At 42.5% G+C, this 22,550-nt stretch overlaps 1 protein-coding gene across 1 annotated transcript; it reads left to right on the forward strand.

Moving 5' to 3' along the window:
* Positions 1 to 3,765: 3,765 nt before the first annotated feature.
* Positions 3,766 to 22,532, forward strand: LOC115173296 (histone-lysine N-methyltransferase SETDB1-B). Its single transcript, XM_029731265.1, has 20 exons — positions 3,766 to 4,203; positions 4,920 to 5,177; positions 10,701 to 10,864; positions 10,989 to 11,047; positions 11,157 to 11,652; positions 11,802 to 11,981; positions 12,246 to 12,447; positions 12,876 to 12,949; positions 13,284 to 13,474; positions 13,667 to 13,784; positions 13,933 to 14,092; positions 15,721 to 15,934; positions 16,370 to 16,722; positions 17,225 to 17,341; positions 17,547 to 17,716; positions 20,769 to 20,897; positions 21,118 to 21,393; positions 21,664 to 21,833; positions 21,963 to 22,051; positions 22,233 to 22,532. Exons 2-20 carry the CDS (start codon positions 4,993 to 4,995, stop codon positions 22,345 to 22,347), a joined length of 3,462 nt encoding a protein of 1,153 aa, XP_029587125.1. The 5' UTR covers positions 3,766 to 4,203; positions 4,920 to 4,992; the 3' UTR covers positions 22,348 to 22,532.
* The last annotated feature ends 18 nt before the right edge of the window (positions 22,533 to 22,550 follow it).

The raw sequence follows: 22,550 nt of genomic DNA on the forward strand, positions 1-22,550 counted from the left end.
ATATTTGTATATTTACCCAAAGACCATGACCCCAGGGAACTGGTAATTTTATCTTTGAACACGTGATTCAAAAACAACATGTTAAAAAATAAACATATTCGAATAACTAGTCAGCTTAGATTACAACTGTTACGTGAATTAAGTTATCAAGGTTCTTAAACCGAACTTCAATTTAAACTACTCAGCTTGTATACCAGAAGGTGTAAGGTTCCGGTTGAAATAAACAGACTGAGGTCCAGCTAACAATGGTCACAACGTTTATTTATGAGAGCTCTGAAATCCTTACAATGTACAAAGCCTTTTATATTAACACACACACACACACCCAAACATACATCAGTAGAGAACTCCACCCCGCTTTAGGCGGCTGTATTTTTCCACAGTACACATACATTCCTTATCAACCTTGCCATCTGTCTTCTAATCTCCTGCCAACTAGCCGTTCCCAGGCCATTGTTTCTCTCCCTAACTTAGGGAGGCATCTTCTCCTGTTCCTTTCCCAAGGTCGTCTTATCAACTCTGCTCTGCTCATTTTGAAGTGGTAACAGTGTCTTACTCACACACAGTATTGGAATATAGTTTTTAACCCATTATTGTAGCCTTATTTCGAATACATTTCAACAGGTTATAGGGTTTCTGAGTGAAATCATTTAGTCAAACCTTTAATCATATAATTTCCATTACAACAACTCTTTATAATTTCCTAACAAAATAATAGAATTTCAAAGTAATGGTATGATTTGAATAGAGACTGGTGTTTTTCATTCATTTTATAATTGAATCCCACCTGTTTCAATCATTTCTAATGAGATTGATCAGGTCTCATAGGAAAGTAATCGACACCATTAAAATATTTCCTCTCCCTCTTCTTTCCCTGACCTTCCGAAACCATTTAAATACCTTTCAAAATCCTTTCCATCCTTCTGCATACCCAATTTGAAACTGAATGGAAAAGACCCCATCCAAAATAAATCCCACAGTGTCAACACCACTAACCCATATTCATAACCAGTAAATGGTGTGCATGTGCTGGTGTATGTGTGTGTTAAACCATATGTCCAAAATAAACAGAAATGGCCAGGCCTTCCCATGCTTTATTTAGCATGCACTACTACCCTTAGTAACAATACACCCATATGATATTATATGATTGGTCTCTCACTGTCATAATCATGTTCAAATATTCTGGTATTGTTAATAGACCAATTTCCAATCAACACATTTAATATCTGTTTCACCTTAGATTCCTGTTAACCATTCTAAATGTAATAATTTTTCCTGTTGCAAATGTAGTCAATTTCTCAGCGGAAGAAATCAGTGATATTTGATCCTTGGCATCAAATAAAAAGTTGTTTTAGACATGGTCACCTATGTCTCCCTTAATTAACATACACACTGTATTGGACATCCATTTTTCCTGGAAGCAAGAATTCTATTCAAGATCCATCAGATAATACAGTGTTCCATTAAGTGGAATTGACCCCATTTTAAAATAAACAATCCCTGAGCCCCTTTCCAGTAGTCCTATCAGTTTAACCTGTTGCATTAGTTTAGTAAAATACAAAACTGTTGTTTAACAAATGTAGAACCTTCAAAAAGTTGGTGATGTCTTAGCTTGGCAGTCAATACTTATTTCATTCTGCTTGTATTACTGGACACTGCTCCACGTAAGTCCTGCTCAAATTCACTGGAATCACCTAACTATAAAACCAAGCAACAATAATCTAAAACTGTCAAAGAATGTTTCTCAAACCTCTACTTCAAATGTCCCACTACCTGTTTGCTTTCAACCGTAGCTAATCTTTTTTTACAATCTCAAGGTTGAATCACTCTACTCATCTTTTAACCTTGTATTGAATCCTCAGCTTTTCAAATTACTAAAATATCGCATCGTTAGAGTGCTATAAAAAGGTACTAATAACATATTACCATTCACATACTGTCAACACTCATCACGTTTACATCAATCCTCCTTAATATATCAGCCAATTCTTAATCAATTCAAAATTCTTATTTTCCAAATTACTGTCTTTTGTTACCTTCACTAGTCTACATCTCTTCCCTTAAATTAATCAGAGTTTGTTCTGACACTAGAATAGGGAGTATTGCTGATCTGCCATCAGCTGTTAAACGAACTGGGCTGTCACTGGAATTAGCTGTGTTTGTCCTGAGAATCCTATAGTTTTGGCATATTTGCCAGACATGGGGAGATGAGGCATAATTTGGACTTACACATGTGTAAGTGGCTCCAGTATCTATCATCATGGGTGTGCCTCTGTTCGCTATTTGAACCTGCAGCATAGGTTCTTGATCAGCTCTTGTTGATATCATTGAAAACTGACCCTCCTCTGTAGGATTCTCTGGGCATCCCTAGTATCCCTGAATAGGCCCCACCCATGGGTTCAAAGGGCCCTGTGGTTGTCTCTGATTGTTTTGCCAACAATCACAATGTTCATAAACTAACTAAAACATTTTAAAGTTAATTTTAGGTTTAGTAACCTCTTTGCTAATTATTTTACCCCTCTCTTCTATAATCCACTCCTACTATTAACTATTTTCCAAGGTAGGGCTATCCACTTCCCAGGGCAATAATTAATTAGTCATGGCACTTAATACCTTGTATTAGAACCTATACTATAATGTCTGCAAATGTATTACTGGATAATACAGATGACTTAATGTCTTATTCCAGTATAGCGCCTCAAATATCACTATTATTGATAACCCACGTTACCAAAACCATTCACTCTTGTATTCCTATTTCCACATAATCTTTCATAACAGTTAAACTTTTCTGGGTTCCTTACTGCACCTTGCTGTCTCCCCTGTCCTTTTCTTTTACCTAAGAGGGCAGTCTCCTTATCATCTTTCACCTCTAATTCTATCTTTATTTCCACAACTCCAAACACCAGGGGGTATTACCCCATACAGAGAAACTATAATTTCTAAAACCTCTGTCCTCCACGATCAAAAATGGCTGGAAATCGGTGGCAATAATTTTATCCAATGCAATATCAATTTGGTCTTGTTTTGCTACATAGACTTTGGCATAAACTGGTCCATAGAAGACTGTGTTGCTGTTGGTCACGGTGTAGGCCTACTTGACTGGGTGGATACATCTCCACGTGTGGAGGTGCTGGCTCCACCACTATCACTAGCAGGCTCGCTAGTTTCTCAAAATTCCGCTACAGCTAGCTTCACAGTTGGGTGCACAGTTCGCATATGCCGATGCAGGTTGTGCATATAACCGGCTTTATATGAGATTTTGTTTTGGCAAGTTCTACACTATGCTACTGTGCTTCCGACTCATTTTCCAGCTGTTGTTTTCACAGCTGTCCTTCCTCTCTCTCCTCGGCTGCTAAGTGTGTGACTGTGAGTGAGTTGGCTCAGTCCTCCCTCACTCATCTTTGGTTGACTGCGTGTCTGATTGACAGGAACAACAGGTGAGGCTGTTAGTCTGATCACAGTCAGAACAAATGTGTGCTTGAGCATTTAGGTCTATATTATTTTATTTTATCGTTCTTTGAATGAGTTCATTCTACTCATTTAAATCTTTTGATTATTAATATCTTAATGTTTTTATATTTTTATAAATAGATTCGGCTCTTTGATATGCGAGCCAGCTCTTAGAGCCGACTCATCACTATTAACTAGATACATTAAACCAAATATATTACAGTAGATCTTTGCTCTAGCTTCGCATTCTACACTCTGTCTGCAGTGCACACATCTATCCATCGTAGAACACATCGGGGTAACGTTACCACCCACTGCCCAGTTTGCAAGCTTCTTCCAATTCATCATGGCGCAATCGTAGGAGAGCACACGGGGGTAACGTTACAGTCCACTAACTACCCTGTTTGCAAGCGTCTTCCAATTCATCATGGCGGTGGGGGTAGTAATAGTTAGTTAGCCTGCACTCTCTGGTGCTTTTACTTCGACCAAAGAGAATGCATGGGAAATTGGACAAAGCTAACGTTATATACTACCTGCGTTTAAAACACAAAGGTCTAAGAACTGCAGCATGTTGAAAAAAATAGGCTAAAACGGAACACTGTGACATACCCTCCCCCTTGCCTTGGTTGCTAAAGCTAACGTTCACTTAGCTAGCTGACTGGCTAAAACGAACGTTAATTTAGCTAGCTGACTGGGCCAACGTCGTTCGCGGAAGTGGACAGTGAATGTTTTTGCGGGAAGCTTCAGGTGAGAAAATGTTGTTTTTTTTGCAACAATTTGGTTAACCGAAGAAATTGAGTTATTCGGCCATAGTTAGCTAGACATGTAGCTAGCTAGCTATACTAGTTTATAAGACATTTGGATTAGCTAGCATAGTACTAGTAAATAGCTACTAACGCTAGCTAAATATCGAGTTGAGTTTAATTTTGCTAAGCTAGCTAGCGTTACTAACTGTCTCATTAGATCCGCCAACGTCAATCTGATTAATCAGGCAAGATACGCTAGCGTTTGTCTGATTAACCAGGCTGTAATACACAACTCGCGTTAATTGGTATACAAATAATAGTTTATTACACAGCCTGCTTAATCAGACTACGCTAACGTTAGCTCGCTAACGTTACCTCATAACATACCATTTATTCTTCGCTGTCGTTGTGCACTTTGGACCTTTTCATTACAGTAAAATAAGAATTCGTTTGTTAATAGCTTACTCTTAATACATATTTGAACCAATGAAAGGCATGTTGTTTTATCAACAACTGTGTAACAGTTCACGTGCCAAATGTGTTGATTTGTTGAGCACGCGCATATGCCATTGACGATCTGTTGTTCAGTCAAATCGCTCAATGTTTACATTACAACGCCAATTTTAATATCTAAACAAATAATGAAAACATTTAACTGCAGGCTATGCTATGAGCTCACAGAAAAGCGGAAGGAAATTGTCAATGTTTTGTCAACAGGACCAGATCACAGACCTACTGTTGAAAACCTGAGAGCACCCATTAGAAAGAAGGTGTCACAGTCTCCCAAGTGATGGAGAGTGGGGATGATGAGATGGAGATGACCGTGGGGGAGCTTCAGGGCTGGATACAGGAGGAGGTGGAGAATCAAGACTTGGTGAAAATCAGGAGGACCCAGCTGGCCCAGATGCAGAACCTAGTGCAGCGGAAGGAGAAGCAGGCCCTCTGCACCCGCACCCTTTTCAACACTGCCTGCGAGTGAGTGTTTTTCAGCCTGTTGACTTAAGTGTTTAGCCTGGTCCCAGATCTGCTGTCATGTCGACTTTTTGTCAGTTTCTCATGCCATATAGAAATGTTTGGCTTGACCGTGAGCAGTGGCATTGGTAAGAGCTCAAACAAGAGCACAAACCGATCTGGGATCAGCCTATAAGAGTTGTTTTCTTGGTCTGCAATGCTTGCATCTTATTTTTATTGCAGCTTATTGGATGACTGTCATTCATATTCCATTAACCCAGCTCAATGTAAGTTTTAGGCTACTACATGATACTCTAGTTTTCCCTATACCCATCATGAGGTTGCTACAACCTAGCCTATGAATGAAAGTTTATAACGTAGGTGCACACGTCAGAGAGAAAGACAAATTGGAGTAATCAATGCGACAGACAGTGACATTCAATACTGCCATGCGCACTCTTTCCTACATCTAGCTGATCTAGGGTGTAATCATTAGTCCAAAAAGTAGCAAACAAGAGTTTCTATTGGAAAAATTCAGGTAGGTCTAAAAAAAAAAAAAAAAAAGATTCTGCAGATTGAATACTAGGGGTGTGTCGAGTACTCGGACAAAACAAGTATTGTAACAGTGTTGTAATTATCCGTGATCGGAATAATTAATTCACTCGCATTCAGTCACTCGTAACATGGCACAGGTTTCCCCTTCTCCAAACATCATGTATGAGTCAGAATCCGTAGCTAGTCGTTGTTGTTCAATACAGTGGGGGGAAAAAGTATTTGATCCCCTGCTGATTTTGTACGTTTGCCCACTGATAAAGAAAGGATCAGTCTATAATTTTAATATTCAAATTTTTATTTGAACAGTGAGAGACAGAATAACAACAAAAATATCCAGAAAAACGCATGTTAAAAATGTTATAAATTGATTTGCATTTTAATGAGGGAAATAAGTATTTGACCCCCTCTCAATCAGAAAGATTTCTGGCTCCCAGGTGTCTTTTTATACAGGTAACGAGCTGAGATTAGGAGCACACTCTTAAAGGGAGTGCTCCTAACCGCAGCTTGTTACCTGTAAAAAAGACACCTGTCCACAGAAGCAATCAATCTATCAGATTCCAAACTCTCCACCATGGCCAAGACCAAAGAGATCTCCAAGGATGTCAGGGACAAGATTGTAGACCTACACAAGGCTGGAATGGGCTACAAGACCATCGCCAAGCAGCTTGGTGAGAAGGTGACATTTGGTGTGATTATTCGCAAATGGAAGAAACACAAAAGAACTGTCAATATCCCTCAGCCTGTGGCTCCATTCAAGATCTCACCTCGTGGGGTTGCAATGATCATGAGAACGGTGAGGAATCAGCCCAGAACTACACGGGAGGATCTTGTCAATGATCTCAAGGCAGCTAGTACCATAGTCACCAAGAAAACAATTGGTAACACACTATGCCGTGAAGGACTGAAATCCTGCAGCGCCAGCAAGGTCCCCCTGCTCAAGAATACATATACATGCCCGTCTAAAGTTTGATTCAGAGGACAACTGGGTGAAAGTGTTGTGGTCAGATGAGACCAAAATGGAGCTCTTTGGCATCAACTCAACTCGCCGTGTTTGGAGGAGGAGGAGGAATGCTGCCTATGACCCCAAGAACACCATCTCCACCGTCAAACATGGAGGTGGAAACATTATGCTTTGGGGGTGTTCTTCTGCTAAGGGGACAGGACAACTTCACCACATCAAAGGGATGATGGACAGGGCCATGTACCGTCAAATCTTGGGTGAGAACATCCTTCCCTCAGCCAGGGCATTGAAAATGGGTCGTGGATGGGTATTCCAGCATGACAATGACCCAAAACACACGGCCAAGGCAACAAAGGAGTGCCTCAAGAAGAAGCACATTAAGGTCCTGTAGTGGCCTAGCCAGTCTCCAGACCTTAATCCCATAGAAAATCTGTGGAGGGAGTAGAAGGTTCGAGTTGCCAAACGTCAGCCTCGAAACCTTAATGACTTGGAGAAGATCTGCAAAAAGGAGTGGGACAAAATCCCTCCTGAGATGTGTGCAACCCTGGTGGCCAACTACAAGAAACGTCTGACCTCTGTGATTGTCAACAAGGGTTTTGCCACCAAGCACTAAGTCATGTTTTGCAGAGGGGTCAAATACTTATTTCCCTCATTAAAATGCAAATCATTTTATAACATTTTTGATATGCGTTTTTCTGGATTTTTTTTGTTATTATGTCTCTCACTGTTCAAATAAACCTACCATTAAAATTATAGACTGATCATTTCTTTGTAAGTGGGCAAACGTACAAAATCAGCAGGGGATCAAATACTTTTGTCCCCCACTGTATACCTATTTTCTGTCTACTTTGCTGGGGCGATATGGTTGATTTTGTCTGTCTCCTTGGAGTTGTTTAGTAGGCCTACTTTGTCTGTCTGTATAATTTATTCCGTTGCTGACGACGTCTGTCATTATGCTGTGATCCAAGCCCATGCTTCCTTGCTATTATTTATTCTCGCCCAGGCATGTTTACAGAGCGACAGATCAAAATTACAAATGTAGATATTTTGTTTTGGTTGTACAAATGTTGTGGCATAAGTGTCAGGAGAGAAGTTTTGCTCCTCTCGAAAGTGAAACAATATATGGGACAAGCGAATTAGCCAAGCTTCATCTAAATCTGTGTCGAATAAATTCAGGCAGTAGTAGACAGCAGTGCATTAGGGTATTTATTAGCCTATTTCAATTGCTAATTGAATAGGACTAAGTTAATAGCCTAATGTGCGTTTCACCTGCCAGGGTTGTTTATCTTTGAACAATGTGTGTGAATGAGTGAAGGAACATAACGATGCGTTCTGAGTGATAGCGCGCTCTTAGTGATAGCGCACTTGAGGTATAGTCTTTAACGGCATTTTAAAGTGCACTTCCGGGTTTTCCGATCACAAGTAGATCCAATTACGAGTACCAACTGTGATAACTGATATGAGTGTGACGATCGGCACACCTCTGAATACATCCCTGATCACCCGCACACGCAGTTCACTTTCATAGCAGCCACATACAAACTGCATCAACACTTAGCTCTGTTGAGGAAAACTCGTTACAGTGAACAGGCAGAACTTATTTATCACCAATGATAGTTTATTCAAGCACTTGCAGGGAAGATCACTCTCCGGATAAACCGGAGAGGAACTCCAAAAGTTTACAGAATCACACTTTCATTTATATACTTAATCTACACAGAGAGCTGCTTATCCCTCTAAAGGGGAGGCAAGCTTACATGAGGGATACAATTTCCCCATGCTGGGCGCTCCTTTTGGGCTCCCGAGTGGCGCAGCGGTCTAAGTCACTGCATTTCAGTGCAAGAGGCGTCACTACAGTCCCTGGTTCGAATCCAGGCTGTATCACATCCGGCTGTGGGAGTCCCGTAGAGTGGCGCAAAATTGGTCCAGTGTCGTCCGCGTTTGGCCGGGGTAGGCCGTCATTGTAAATAAGAATTTGTTCTTAACTGACTTGCCTAGTTAAATAAAGGTTAAATATATATATTTTTAAAGGTACTTGGTTCTGCTTTCTTAAAGCATTGAACAAACAAGAACAGGTTCTCACAGTCTATGGGTCTAAGGGGAGTGATAAGATCTTTAGAGCCTCAACAGATGGAACAAGAATTCAGCCTGTCTGGGTCTTTAGGAGCCAGTAATAAATCACTCCTTTGTGCGGTGTGTGAGGAGGGTACTGGACAGTTGTGGAAAATTACCAGTGACATAGTACTAAAAAACCAAAAGCTTACCTTGACTCAGAGTTTGTGTTGGATAGCCTTAGCCAGCTAGCCAACATAAATATCATTCCTCTCTGTTTGAGTAGGCTAAATTAGCTAGCTGCATTAGCTAGTAAGTGAAAGAAAATATTAAATACATTATTTTGTTAAAACCTGTTAAACTATTGGCTAGTCAACTACTCACCACATTTTATGCAGTGCTAGCTAGCTGTAGAGTATGCTTTCAGTACAAGGTTCATTCTCTGATCATTTGATTGGGTGGACAACATATCAGTTTGTGCTGCAAGAGCTCTGATAGATTGGAGGACGTCCTCCGGATGTTGTTATAATTACTGTGTAAGTCTATGGAAGGGGGTGAGAACCATGAGCCTCCTAGGACTTCTATTGAAGTCAATGTACTCAGAGGAGAATGGAAAATAGTTCTCCTGCAGCTACACCATGATGCTACCCCAGAGAGGGCTGTTAAGGCCCAATTTCGTGGTTTCCAATTGGTAGTTTACAGTCTAGTCCCATTGCTGCAACTCCCGTACAGACTCGGGAAGGTTGAGAGCCGTGCGTCCTCCGAAACACAACCCAGCCAAGCTGCACTGCTTCTTGACGCAATGCCCGCTAAACCCGGGAGCCAACCGCACCAATGTGTCAGAGGAAACACTGTAAACCTGGCGACCATGTCAGCGTGCATTGCGCCCGGCCCGCCACAGTAGTCGCTAGTGCGCGATGGCACAAGAGCATCCCTGCCGGCCAAACCCTCCCCTAACCCGGACGATGCTGGGCCAATTGTGCGCCTCCCCATGGGTCTCCCGGTCGCGGCCGGCTGCGACAGCCTGGACTCGAACCAGGATCTCTAGTGGCACAGCTAGCACTGTAATGCAGTGCCTTAGACCACTGTGCCACTCGGGAGATAAAAGCGTTTTATCTAAAACGGATACCTTTTTAATATCTCACTTTTCATTTTTCAGAAGTTCACTGAGTAGGATGATCCTCCCGTTCCTCCTCTGAGGAGCCTCCACTGCAGCATATACATGTGAGACTGTTGTCTGCAGCAGTGCTATTGGACTCGTGGCTGTGGATTTGTTGTGCACTGATTTGACTGACATTCCAAAGGCTGCGGTTCCGAATTCTTCGATAGCTAAGGATCCGAAGCTTCTGTGCATGTGTCTCTACTTTATGCACAGTCTCTGCTCTACTCGTTCGGCTGCTCAGAGAACAGGCTACTCTGACAATTAAAATAAAAATAAAGTTAGGTCAAATCTAAATCAATGTCTGCAAGATCACATAATGATCGATTCTACACAGAACCGACTATAATAGCATAGTATAACATTACTGTAAAACAAACACAACCTCACTTCTCTCATGTGGATAACTCAACAGCGCTAAGCACTAGGCAAAATATGTGCTTTGATTGAAACACAGGTATGCTACAGTTTGTTAAAACCCTCTGCTCTAAAATTAGCTCACTGTACATAATAATTCTAAACAATACTGTACTTCAAAACAACACTACATAACTCAGGAAGATCTAAATGCATATTCCCATGAAACTGATTTGAGATCAAATGGTTGGCATGCAGATGCTGCGTGGATGTTTCATCAGTAAAACTTTAAGAATTATAATTCATGATTGAGTGAGAAATGTGAAGGCAGAATGACCATAAAAATATGTGCGTAGAGGTAAAGAAACGTGCGGCAGAATGTGGGGAAGAAGCTTCCAGGGAGGGTGGGAACAGGGCTGTTACCTTCGGGACCGCAACCTCTGCCTTGACTGTTTCTCCACAGGTCTGTGGTGGAGTGTGAGACCGTTATGAAGGCACTGTACAGCAAACTGGGCATGGAGTACAGAGACACAGACTCTGAAGATGAAGGAGTGGGCCAGCAAAGCGTCATTGAGATCGATGATGGGGACGCTGACAGAAACGATAACACCATGGCCACAGACGGAGGTAAGGGATTGAGGGAGATGTTGTTTCAATGGGAACAGAGAGGGGATGGGATGTCTTTTGATGTGATCCTCAATCCCAATACGTTATGCTTTATTGTTTAATCTCCGTTCTATCGTTTTCTTAGTTGCTGCTTCCGATTTGGCTCCTGGAGAAGTCCCAGCTACAGACAGTGACACAGAAAATGTGAGAACTTAGCCAGATAGGATGTAAATGCACACACACACAAACACACACTTCTACGTGTGTGGTCTCAGCCATGCTCCTGACATGCTTTTCTCTCATTCTTCCTTAGTACAATGACATGGCAGATGACATGGAGAGCATGCCATCCTCTCCAGCTGTGACCACCCCTTTTGTGACTGTAACTGTTGCCCCAAATGAAGCCTCAAACTCTAATGATACCCCAGCAACCCCCCTTGCTGAATCAGAGTCTGAACCACCAAGTCCACAAGAAGACAGCGGCGATGACTATACTCCATCAAAATCCAAAAAGATCTCAACAAAACGTCCAGAGTCCAGCAAACGTGGACGGCCGAGAAAAGGTGAAAGGAAGAGAAGAGAATCTGTCCGAACCAAGCATCAACTTGTGTCTTACAGGGAAAACTCGCCTCCTGTCCCAACAAATCCTTCTGTGCCAACGAAACTACAAAAGCCCAAAGCAGGTGACTGTTCTGCTTCGACAAAACAGCAGAACTCAAGCAAAGGTGGTGCAGCTTCCCCACCAAAATTACAAGAGGCCAGCAAAAGTGTTTCCACCGCTCCATTAAAACAACAAGAGGCCAGAAAAGGTGACTTGTGCTTTGCATTTTGGACTTCAAATGTCTGACCTTGTTTTACATTATTGGTCTTCTCTAAATTGCTTGCAACTTGATGTCAGTGATATATCTTTAATGAAAATCCTTAGTTCTCATGGTGGTCTTCTCGCTCTCTCTGACAGAAACGTCCACTCCATTTGTGGTGACCAGCGTGTCGCAGGCTCCGACCCATGCACCAAACCCTGCCACTCAGCCACCTCCCGGCCTCACAGAGGAGGAGATCAAGACTGATATGAAGGTCCTGGCTAGGAGGAGGACCAAGACCTGGCACTCAGGCAGGATTACAGAAATCAAACCATCAGGTAAGAACACACACAACCACTCATTTATTTCTATTCTCATTGTATTTGTTTGTAATGGTGTAGATATGTCCATTGTCTATGCTTGATGTGTTTTAATGTATGCACAGAGCCGGAAACAAAATGTCCCCATGGGGACAATCTTTTTTTATCTCAAGTCACTGACATATCTTGTCATAATTCTATGCTTTTATATCAGTTCATGTCCTTTACAGAATTCTTTGTTTTCTCCATGCTCTCTATATCTCAACCATTGATGCTCCACAGAGAATGGATGCAGGTATAAGGTGGACTTTAGCGAGAAGGGGAGGAGCATGCTGTCAGGACACCACATAGCATTTGACCACACTGCTTCACTGGAGCGGCTGTACGTGGGCGTGCGCGTGGTGGCCAAGTTCAAGGACGCCGAGCAGTCCTGGTTCTACTCTGGCATTCTGGCTGAGCTCCCCAACCGAAAGAACCGCATGAGGTATGAGAGTGTGTGTGTGTGTGAGTAGGGCTGGTGGCGTTCATCACATTTTGTCAGCCTTTCGAGTGTCATGCAAATAACTGCCGGTCTTACAGTAATTGAGCATTAACTAACATAAACATGTTTAGCATCACATGGCTTACACCATAACCTATAAGCCACTGATGTGGACCTTTGGAACATAAATCCATTTAATATAGCCTACACCCCTCAAACTCAACTCTGTACCTCGAAGGCAGTTCCTCTGCATTTTTTAATTGTTCCACTCTAATCAGGGACTGTGTGCATTTATCAGGTAGAACAGCCAGCGTAGCAGCCATATGTGATACTATTATGTGTGGTTGGATGATGTTAGATGTAAACGTCATGATGAATATGATCCATCAGTGTCTTAGTAAAGCTCTGTGGCGCTCCTTCTTGTGTTTCAGGTTCCTGGTCTTTTTTGATGACGGCACACCTTCCTATGTCGGTTTGCCGGATCTTCACATTGTTTGCAGACCACGTAAGAACAGCCTCAGACTTTAAAAACAAAAATGTCTCTCTTATATTTACTCAATACTTCTTGGCTCAATCTTGTTTGATCCTCCTACCAAATGTAGGATGTTTTATTCAGATCCAGCTGTAGTTGGGTGAATCCACCTGTGCAACAAGATATTCCAAAGTAATTTGAGTTATCCATTTTTCAATTAATTGGCTTGTACGGAGCAGCAAAACTCGTACTCGGGTTGTTGTCATGCTACAAGTTTAATCTGCAATGCAGGTGTTGGTGAGATTCTTGCAGAAAAGCACACAGACTCACACAAGCTAAGCCTCCTGTCTCTCTCTATCGACTGCAGTGCCGGAGGTGTGGGAGGACATAGAGGATGAGGCCAACAGGGAGTTCATCAAGGATTACATCAAGGTGTATCCCAACCCGCCCATGGCCCAGTACAGACCAGGCCAGCCCATCAACGTGGAGTTTGAGGGGATCCAGAGGAGGACAGAAGTAGAGCAGATTGACTGCAGCTTGTTGTGCGTTGTCTTCAAGGTATGAAGCTACAACTGCTTAATCTGTAACCATGAATTAAGTTGATAGTGATTGACTTGCAGTATATTGTGCCTGGTGTTCTGGATATGCTGACCTAACTAAAGTCTAATTATTCACTGACACACATAATGCCAAGCCTTTTTCCCTGTATGTCTCACTGTGTGGTAAAGTATGTGTGTGTGTTGTCCTCAGGATGACGAACATAAGGAATGGGTGTACCGAGGCTCTTTACGTCTGGAGCACATGGCCAACATGAAGAAACGTGTTGAGGAGGCAAAGGATAAACCAACAGTGACACGACCCAACAGTGGTAAGCGTCTGTCTTATCTCCTTTTTACTCTGTGCCCTGTGGGTAAATAATACACATCTACAGCCTTGTGTTTGTTTGAATGAACATCTACGTCAGTCGTCTGGACAATGTGTTTATTTAGCGAGCACACTCTTTGTCCATCACCCAGGGGGAGCAGTTTCGACTACTACTACAATCCACCAGACTAGCACGGCTTCTGCCAACAAACCTCACGTCAGCCTCTCGTCAACAGTAATACCAGCGCAGGTCACTTCCAACAATGTCAGCCAGGGCCAGCCAGCTGCTGGTAAACAGTCAGCATCTGTAGGGTGAGTAGAATTTATGTCTGTGTTTATACTGTTTCTGTACTCTTTTCAAAAGTGCTTCTTGCAGGAATTTCTTGAATATGTATTTCCTGCATACATTATTATTCAATTTTATTAGGGTGGCAGGTAGCCTAGCGGTTAGAGCAGGCGTGGGCAATTCCAGTCCTCGAGGGCCTGATTGGTGTCAGTTTTACCCCAGCTAACATACCTGACTCCAATAATCACCTAATCATGATCTTCAGTTTAGAATGCAATTTCATTAACCAGCTGTGTTTGGGGATGGAGAAAAAGGGGATGGAGAAAAAGGGGATGGAGAAAAAGTGTGACACCAATCAGGACCTCGAGGACTGGAGTTGCCCACACCTGGGTTAGAGCGTTGGGCCAGTAACCCATGTGGCGGAAGAATCAGAATTAGTTGTGTAACATAGATAATTAAGATGTCTTATCTGCATAATATGCTTATGTGATACTTGTTATTAGAATGTATCCCTTCGGACTCTGGTGTTGGCAGTTGCACTTCTTCCCTCAGCTGGGGCTCAGTCACCTGGGGCCCAGAGAGGGGAGAGGTCAGGCTTGTCTTTTACATGTCCCTGGTGCTATGCAGAATATCAGAAAGGGAAGAGGACAGGAGGGAACATTGTCTTCATATGTGAATGTGTCTACCAATTCTTAAACCATGTGAAGGATGGTGTGATTAATGGGGAACCAATTACTTGTCTCCACAATGTCTGTGCGCCAGTCACTCCCTCCTTTGGCATTGGGGGATGTGTGTGGTAGTGTCTGGAACCATTGTATGTCATCTTTGATGTTGCACTTATCCTGGGATAGTGTATGGGGCTGACTAGAGACTCACTCCCCTCAGTGAGCTTGTCCAGAAGTGGGGTCAAGAAGGGGTTTTACTTGAGATGGGAGTATCTGGAATTGACAATTGATTTATGCCATTGGATGAGTTGGTGTTTTTGTGCTATGAAGTACCAGGAACGAGATTGGAACCTCATCTTAGGGACCAAACTGAACTATAATTTTTAGCGAATGCTATCTGGCTACGGGATACTCCTTTCTCATTTAAAGTCTCACCTTGTGACTCGTTCAAAACTTCTGTGGTTTGTTATGTCGACTAGGGGGTAAATCTTGACTATAAAAGATCTTTGTACTTCTGTCTCGCCGCTTTCAACGAATCATCAGAGACGGTGATTCGTCGACCAGCCATTGCTATTGCAAAGCTCTCACGATTAAAGATTTAGTTTAGGTATGACTCTGACTTGTCTGATAAGTTTGTCTCTCCTTATTTGATAGTAAAGAAATGAACCACCACACCCAAAAGCTTGCTAGTTCAAATCCCTGAGCCAACTAGGTGAACAATCTGTCGATCTGCCCTTGAGCAAGGCTACCAACTCTAATTGCTCCAGGGTCGCCGTCAATAATGGCTGATCCCTGGCTGTGCACTCTCCAAGGGTGTCTCAGGGGGAGTAGGATATTCAAAAATCACATTTCCATTTCACACCACACGCTTGTATGGGTTACAGACAGGGCCAATATTAAGTACCCCTTATTTAACCTTTGGATCCTTGTTTCAGGCTGTCAACCTATTCTCCCTCAAACCCATGTCATCTTCTCCCTGGTCACGTCAGGAGGCCCTTTGTCCAGAATCGTACGACCGACAAGGAGTCGTCTGTCATCACAGCTACAGGTTCGGTCACCTTCACCCCCCACCGTTGCTGCCCCGCCTGCCTGAACTGCATCCGGTCAAAGGTCGAGGCCAAGCACCGTGGACGCAACCCGCTGCTCATCCCCCTGCTCTGCGAGTTCCGCCGCATGAAGGGCCGCCACCGGGTCAATAACAAGGTGGGTGTAGGGTGAAGTTGCCCCTAGATGCTGATCATGGGTTAGTTGGGCATTTTCCCCTCTAATGGTTTAGGTTAGGATTGGGGGAGGTGAAGCTGATCCTAGGGGAAACTTCACCCCTGGTCAATAACAAGGTGAGCACCTAGCTAACTGGACTGTCTGGAACATCATACTTCATGATACAGAACTCTGCCATTTCCTATAGTGATTACTCAGCTCCAGGGGTGCTAGGTCGTGCCTGATGCTGTGCTCTTCTTAACTGGAGAATTTGGAGCAGAGCAATTGATACATTTCCATAGAAACAGATGAAAAATAATGTAGAATTCTGTTGTCATCCAAGATTCATACCTGTAGTTATTCAAAACTCTGGTATGGTTATGCTCTCTCTTTGGGTTTTCTCACCTCCTTCCTCCTCCGGCCCTCTGTCTTTCTCAGACGTATTTCCACATATTTTACCGGTCGCCGTGTGGCCTCAGCCTGAGCAACATGACTGCGGTGCAGGACTACCTTCAACAGACACGCTGTGACTTCCTCTTCCTGGACATGTTCTGCCTGGACCCCTTTGTGTCTGTGACCACCACCCACCAGCCCCGGCCCTACAAGATCAACATCCCAGACCTGACGCTGGGCAGAGAGAACCAGCCGCTGTCCTGCATCAACGAGCTCAACAACATCCGGCCACTCTCGGTGATCTACAACAAGCAGCGTGTCGCAGCCAGTGGGGTCTCCATCAACACCAGCTCAGACTTTCTGATGGGCTGCGACTGCACCGACGGCTGCAGGGACAGGTGTGTGTCACAGGGGTTAAAGTTCTCCGTCACTGCAACGTATTTCCTTAACCTTTTTTTAAAGGACTGGACAAGCAGTTTAATATATGTACAAAATATTCCTCTTTCCCTAAAAGCATGATGGTCATTATTTTTTGTTTTACATGAAAGGGGAGGTTAACTTGGCCCCGCAGACAATCGATCTAAGATCAACTTAAGTTTCAGTCATGGTATTTTTTTGTGGTTGCTTTAACCCCTGGTGTGTCATCATGGTGCCATGTTTTTGATACTCCTTGATTTCTGTCATGCAGAATATGTACCAAGAGGTGAAGGTAGTAGCCAATGAAGAGGGGTGTAATTCCCTAATGTGGCACATCTAAAAAAAAATAATACATATCACAGCTCATCTATATCCATTCATCCAATGGCGATGTCTTATTCGGATTATATTCAGGGGTATTTTGGGTATGTAGAGGTTGTTTTGACATATGTATTTATGGACATGTGTATTGTGTTGTTGTAGGTCGGCATGCTCCTGTCACCAGCTGACCATCCAGGCCACAGCCCTGTTGCCAGCGGGCCCTGAGGACGTCAACGCTGGCTACACACACAAGAGGCTGGAGAAACGCCTCTCCACAGGGTGAGGCTGTTAATTGACAGAGGGAAATGATCCATCAATCGCAATATCCATTTGACTGTTGGTCTCAGTTTTCTCCTTCTCAGCTCTTTCTCTGCATTTGTTATTTGTGACATGCTTTGAGAGCAATGTCTGAAAAGCCCTTATTATTATTATTATTATTATTATTATTATTATTTCTATATTAACCACCTCCCTCTGTCTGCAGTATATATGAGTGCAATGCACTGTGCCGCTGTGACCCACGGGTGTGCTCTAACCGGGTGGTGCAGCATGGCCTTCAGCTGCGGCTACAGCTCTTCATGACTGTGGGGAAGAGCTGGGGAATCCGCTGCCTGGATGACATTGCCAAGGGCACCTTCATCTGCACCTACACTGGTGAGTGAGCTAGGAATCTAATCTACCGTAATTTCCGGACTATAAGCCGCAACTTTTTTCCCAGGCTTTGAACCTCGCGGCTTAAACAATAATAATATATGGATTTTTCCCGCTTTCAATTTTGTTTTGCCCCAAAAAACACATTCTGTGACTTGCTCAGTTTTTTGCTGGCATGAAGCTTTCATTAGACCAATGAAATTGCCGAACGGGTTACGGTCAAACAACTTTTTTGTTTACTGTTTAGATTAAATCGAGCGCTCTCAAACTTCCCATCATTCTGATTACGGTAGTCATTTTGTCACCCTGATTCCTGGGGGCACAACAAAGTATTTGCAGCCACTCGACATCAGTGTAAATCGTGCATTTAAGGTGGTGCTCCGTGTTCAGCGGGAGGCTTGGATGACAAGTGGGGAGAAATCCTTCACTAAAACGGGCCGCATGCGAAGAGCAACTTATGGTCAAGTCTGCCAGTGGGTCCTGACAGCGTGGAGCATTGTCAAAAATCCACTATCATCAACGGGTTTCGAAAGGCTGGACTGTTGCATGTTGAAGAGGGCTCAGTGGGGGATTTGCCTCCGGATGAAAGTGACGAGAGCGACAATGAAAACGATCCAATATCGGATGAAGCAATTCTGAGGCTATTCAACTCCGACACCGAAGGAGATGAATTTCAGTGCACAGGAGGAGGAAGATGGTGATCAATGATTTTCTTGGTAGGCTACTGTTTACTGCAAATGTTTTATTTTTTGTTACAAGCCGTGTTTCGTTAAAGCCTGTGTAAAGTTCATTTGTTTCAATGTACGGGTAGGCACCTGCGGCTTATAGACATGTGGCTTATTTATGTTCAAAATAATATTTTTTTTTTTTAATTCGGTGGGTGAAATTACGGTAACCTAATTTAACCCAACACAGACAGACTGCTGTTAAGTATGACTTCTGTTGATTACATACTAGCGCTGACCCCTTTAGTCGACTGGTCAATTGTTTGGTCGATAGGCTGTTAGTCGACTGAGATTTCTGTAGTTGAGCAGTAGCAAAAATGCGCTTTCTCCCTCATTGGATAGCGGTCGCTCTCCACTGTTCTGAAACACATCAGTGCGCTGTTGAATTGGTGCCTTTTCCTATACTATGTTGCTATGTGCATAATAGCAAAGTTAACCAGCATATTGGTGTTGAGAACAATGCAGTGGAGACAGCAGCAGAATGAGGAGATGAGAAAACAGCCCTTGCCTTAATTGTCTTAAGTGAGGAGAGGAAACCGCAACTTAATTAGGTCTATAGTCAGTTAGGTCTATAATCAATAGCCTAACTGTTATATGTGCCTGGCTTTATAAATCATCAATATATCTACAGAAATAAGGCAGATCCTGCTTCTGTTGCCTGTTTTTGTTTAATAGACTACTGATTCCGTGAGCACCAAGCCTCATGCAACAAAATGTCAAGTAAACGATTTCACAAATTGATAAAAAAAATGTTTTTAATCTTTGTTTTGCTGTAATAGACTTTACACTTTATTTCGTTAGCACAGCCTCTCTGGTATTATTTATAATTTATTTAGTGTTTACACCAAATTGTCCCAAAAATAATTTATAATAATAGCGCTCCTTTTTCTTGATCTCCTTGTTGCTATTATAATAATAATAATAATGTTATTAACATTAGTAGGCTTAGTATTGCCACCGTCAATAACCACCATCGAGCTGTAGGCCTAAAAGCACATCCTGTTTAGAAAACAAACTGATTTGATAAATTGAACGAAGTGCTGCGCATAAGGGATATATGAATTGCCTACAAGTAGCCTATCAACTTTCACAGTGAATGCTTTTGTTTATATGTTTTGTGCGTATGAATTGAAAATTGCCAAATGCATCAGTAAAAAATATTGAGCCTCTTTAATGCAACCCTTGCTGTTAATAGATGGCAAAGCAGCAGCATACAACTGACCTAAACGTTTGGAAATGATAAGTTAACTTTCTCATCCATAGCCTTAAAATGCATCTCAAGTGCAATTGCACTTTTTAGCTGACTCTGAAAGCTTGAGGGCATTTAGGACGTACTGCAGATCACTAAAATATCCTAATGATTATGGTCACACTTCCTCAATTCAAATATTATGGCGACACTAAAGGAAATATTGTTTAGGAACTTGGGAACCAAGCTCGAGTTATCAGTGTGGCCTAATCACCTGGACATGTTGAAATACTGCATCTTCACGCCGAGAATAAAAACCTCTAGGTTTCCTTCATAACTCAATTCATTGGAAAAGAAGAGAATTACTGGGAGCTGTTTGGAGAAGAAAAAAAAACAATCCCGTCCGAATCGTTATCTGGAATAACAGACATTCTAGTAATACTAGCCCCGTGTGAATAGGACTGGTCACGTGCATGCGATGCATACATGTGTCATCTAAAGAGAGCAAGGGTTGAGGGAATAGGTCATGTTTTTCCCTAATCAAATGAGGGATTTTGGAACTTTTCAGTCAAATGTTTAATTATCAGACCGTGCGATAAACACTTTGATGTTCTGTGGTGGTCGCTACAGCAGGGAGGAGAGAGACCACGGGTGCTAGTCAGTCACACACTTTCTATTTTTTTTACACAGTTCAGCAAGTCTGAGCCAGGCGGCACAATCAAATCAATTGCTGTCGGACTCCCTCTAGTAATTTGTGTCTTAATTATTTCATCAAACAGTTCGCCTAAAGCGTCAGACAAGCTCAGTGCATATAGTTGATTTGATTCAAACACATAGGCTGTCTATATGGAAAAAACATGTTTAAACATTTCTACCAATCAATTGGGTCAAAAGAACAGATGGCTCTTGGTCGACCAAGATCTGTTTTTGTTGGGGACAGCCCTATTACATACACTATTAGTCTTATTCTGAATCGAATATATATATATATATATATATATATATATATATATATAATTTTAGTGCTCAATATAAGCCCTCTAGTAGTGTTGCCCTCTTCTTCTCTCCTTCTACTATTGTAATGTCATTCTTCCTGTAATGTTCCACACAATGCTCACAACTTTTTCATCTCTCCCCTTAGGGATAATCATGAACAAGAAGAGTTTGAGCACAGAGGGAAACATGTACATGGTCAACCTGAACCACATAGAGGGAGCTGAGAGTAAGGAGGGTTACGAGAGTGAGGCCCACTGCTCCGACAATGAGTCAGGTACAGACATGCAGAGCCTGGCCTCACCTGCAGCCATAGCATCAGATCTACCCTATCTGTGTGTTATGTTTATATGAATGTGAAAAAGATATACTGGGTTTCCATGTCGATTCATGAACTGTAAATGCACATACCCAGTGGGGACACAGAGATCAGGGAGTGCAAAGAGAAACAAGAGAACTGATCATCTCTGTAATGTTGTGCCTCTGTTCTCCATCAGGTTCAGAAGGAGAGCCCATAGAAGAAGACAACAGTGAACATGATGATGACTGTGATGGTGGTGGTGAGGAGGAAGAGGGAAACCACGACAAAGAGCCGCTACGTATGAAGAACTCGTATGATGAAGAAGAACCCAGTGACTATGAGGACAGTTATGAGGACAAGGATTACGATGTCAGTGAAGATGATGGCGGCTCTGATGATGACTTCAGGCACAACGTCTCCTCTATGGAGAGGAGCTACGTCACCCGCAGGCATGCCAAAATACTACAGGAGGGTAAGAGGAAACGGTATATATAGAAAAGTATACTGAGAGAAAAAAAAAACATGGAGGGAAACTAAAAAGGTTAGAGGTTCAGTAGAGGATTCATTCTTATTTGGTTTGATAAATGTTGGTTTCTCAAAATACTGTAGGAAGGTAGAGGAAAGTAAACCACAGACAAAAATCTAGACAGAAACATCTTTATGAACTCCACTATTTTGGGATTTTTAAAAAAAGTTTATTTTTTTTGGTTCCCGGACTAATCAAATGACACTTCTCTCATAGACCCAGCGAAGAAATCGGGCTCTGACGCCAAATCTTCTGACCAGCAGGACGGTACAGCAGAGGGAAATGACAAGGAGGCCTCAAACGCCACTAGGCATTTCTTTGATGGGGAGGAGTCATGCTACGTCATCGACGCAAAGCTTGAGGGGAATGTGGGTCGTTACCTCAATGTGAGTCATGAGGAGGAATATTCAGAGGGTATCGTGTGTTGGATAGTATGCCCTGACTGTATTTTACCTATATTCATACTTCTCAGAGATCCGCCAACTATACATCTTATCCTGTTTTTCTCTCTACAGCATAGCTGCCAACCAAACCTGTTTGCGCAGAATGTTTTTGTGGACACACATGACCTTCGATTCCCCTGGGTGGCCTTCTTTGCCAGCAAGTTAGTAACCTTCTGTTATGATATTATCTATTGCTTGTGCTAATGGTTGGTCTTTTGAGAGTCCAAGCCAGCATTAATATGGGTTCTGCTCATGCCTTTGGCTCTATAATAAATGCCCATGCCCAGGTGTATTATAATATGCACTTCAGTATATTCATCAAATTGTCTTTTTATTTTTCAGGCGCATTAGAGCTGGTACAGAGCTGGCGTGGGATTATAAATGTGAGCTTGGTGTGAAAAGGTCCTCAAGAGTCCTTAATTGTCGCTGTGATCCAGAGTGCAGGGAAAAGTTATGAAAGCCAATACTACTACTTCCAGCTTGACCGCTGCAGTAAATGTATGAATATACTGTAATAGGTAGTCTTAACCTTTTTTCAATAAAAAAAAAGAAAGTTTTTGTATTTTAATCATGCACTGAGTTTTTTTGGTTCATATTACAATTCTTAAATTGTGCTTTAATAAATTCAAGTATTTAAATGTCCTTTATAGCGTTCCTAAT

Source organism: Salmo trutta, chromosome 34, assembly GCF_901001165.1.
Source record: "Salmo trutta chromosome 34, fSalTru1.1, whole genome shotgun sequence".
In the NCBI taxonomy this organism is placed as follows: domain Eukaryota; kingdom Metazoa; phylum Chordata; class Actinopteri; order Salmoniformes; family Salmonidae; genus Salmo; species Salmo trutta.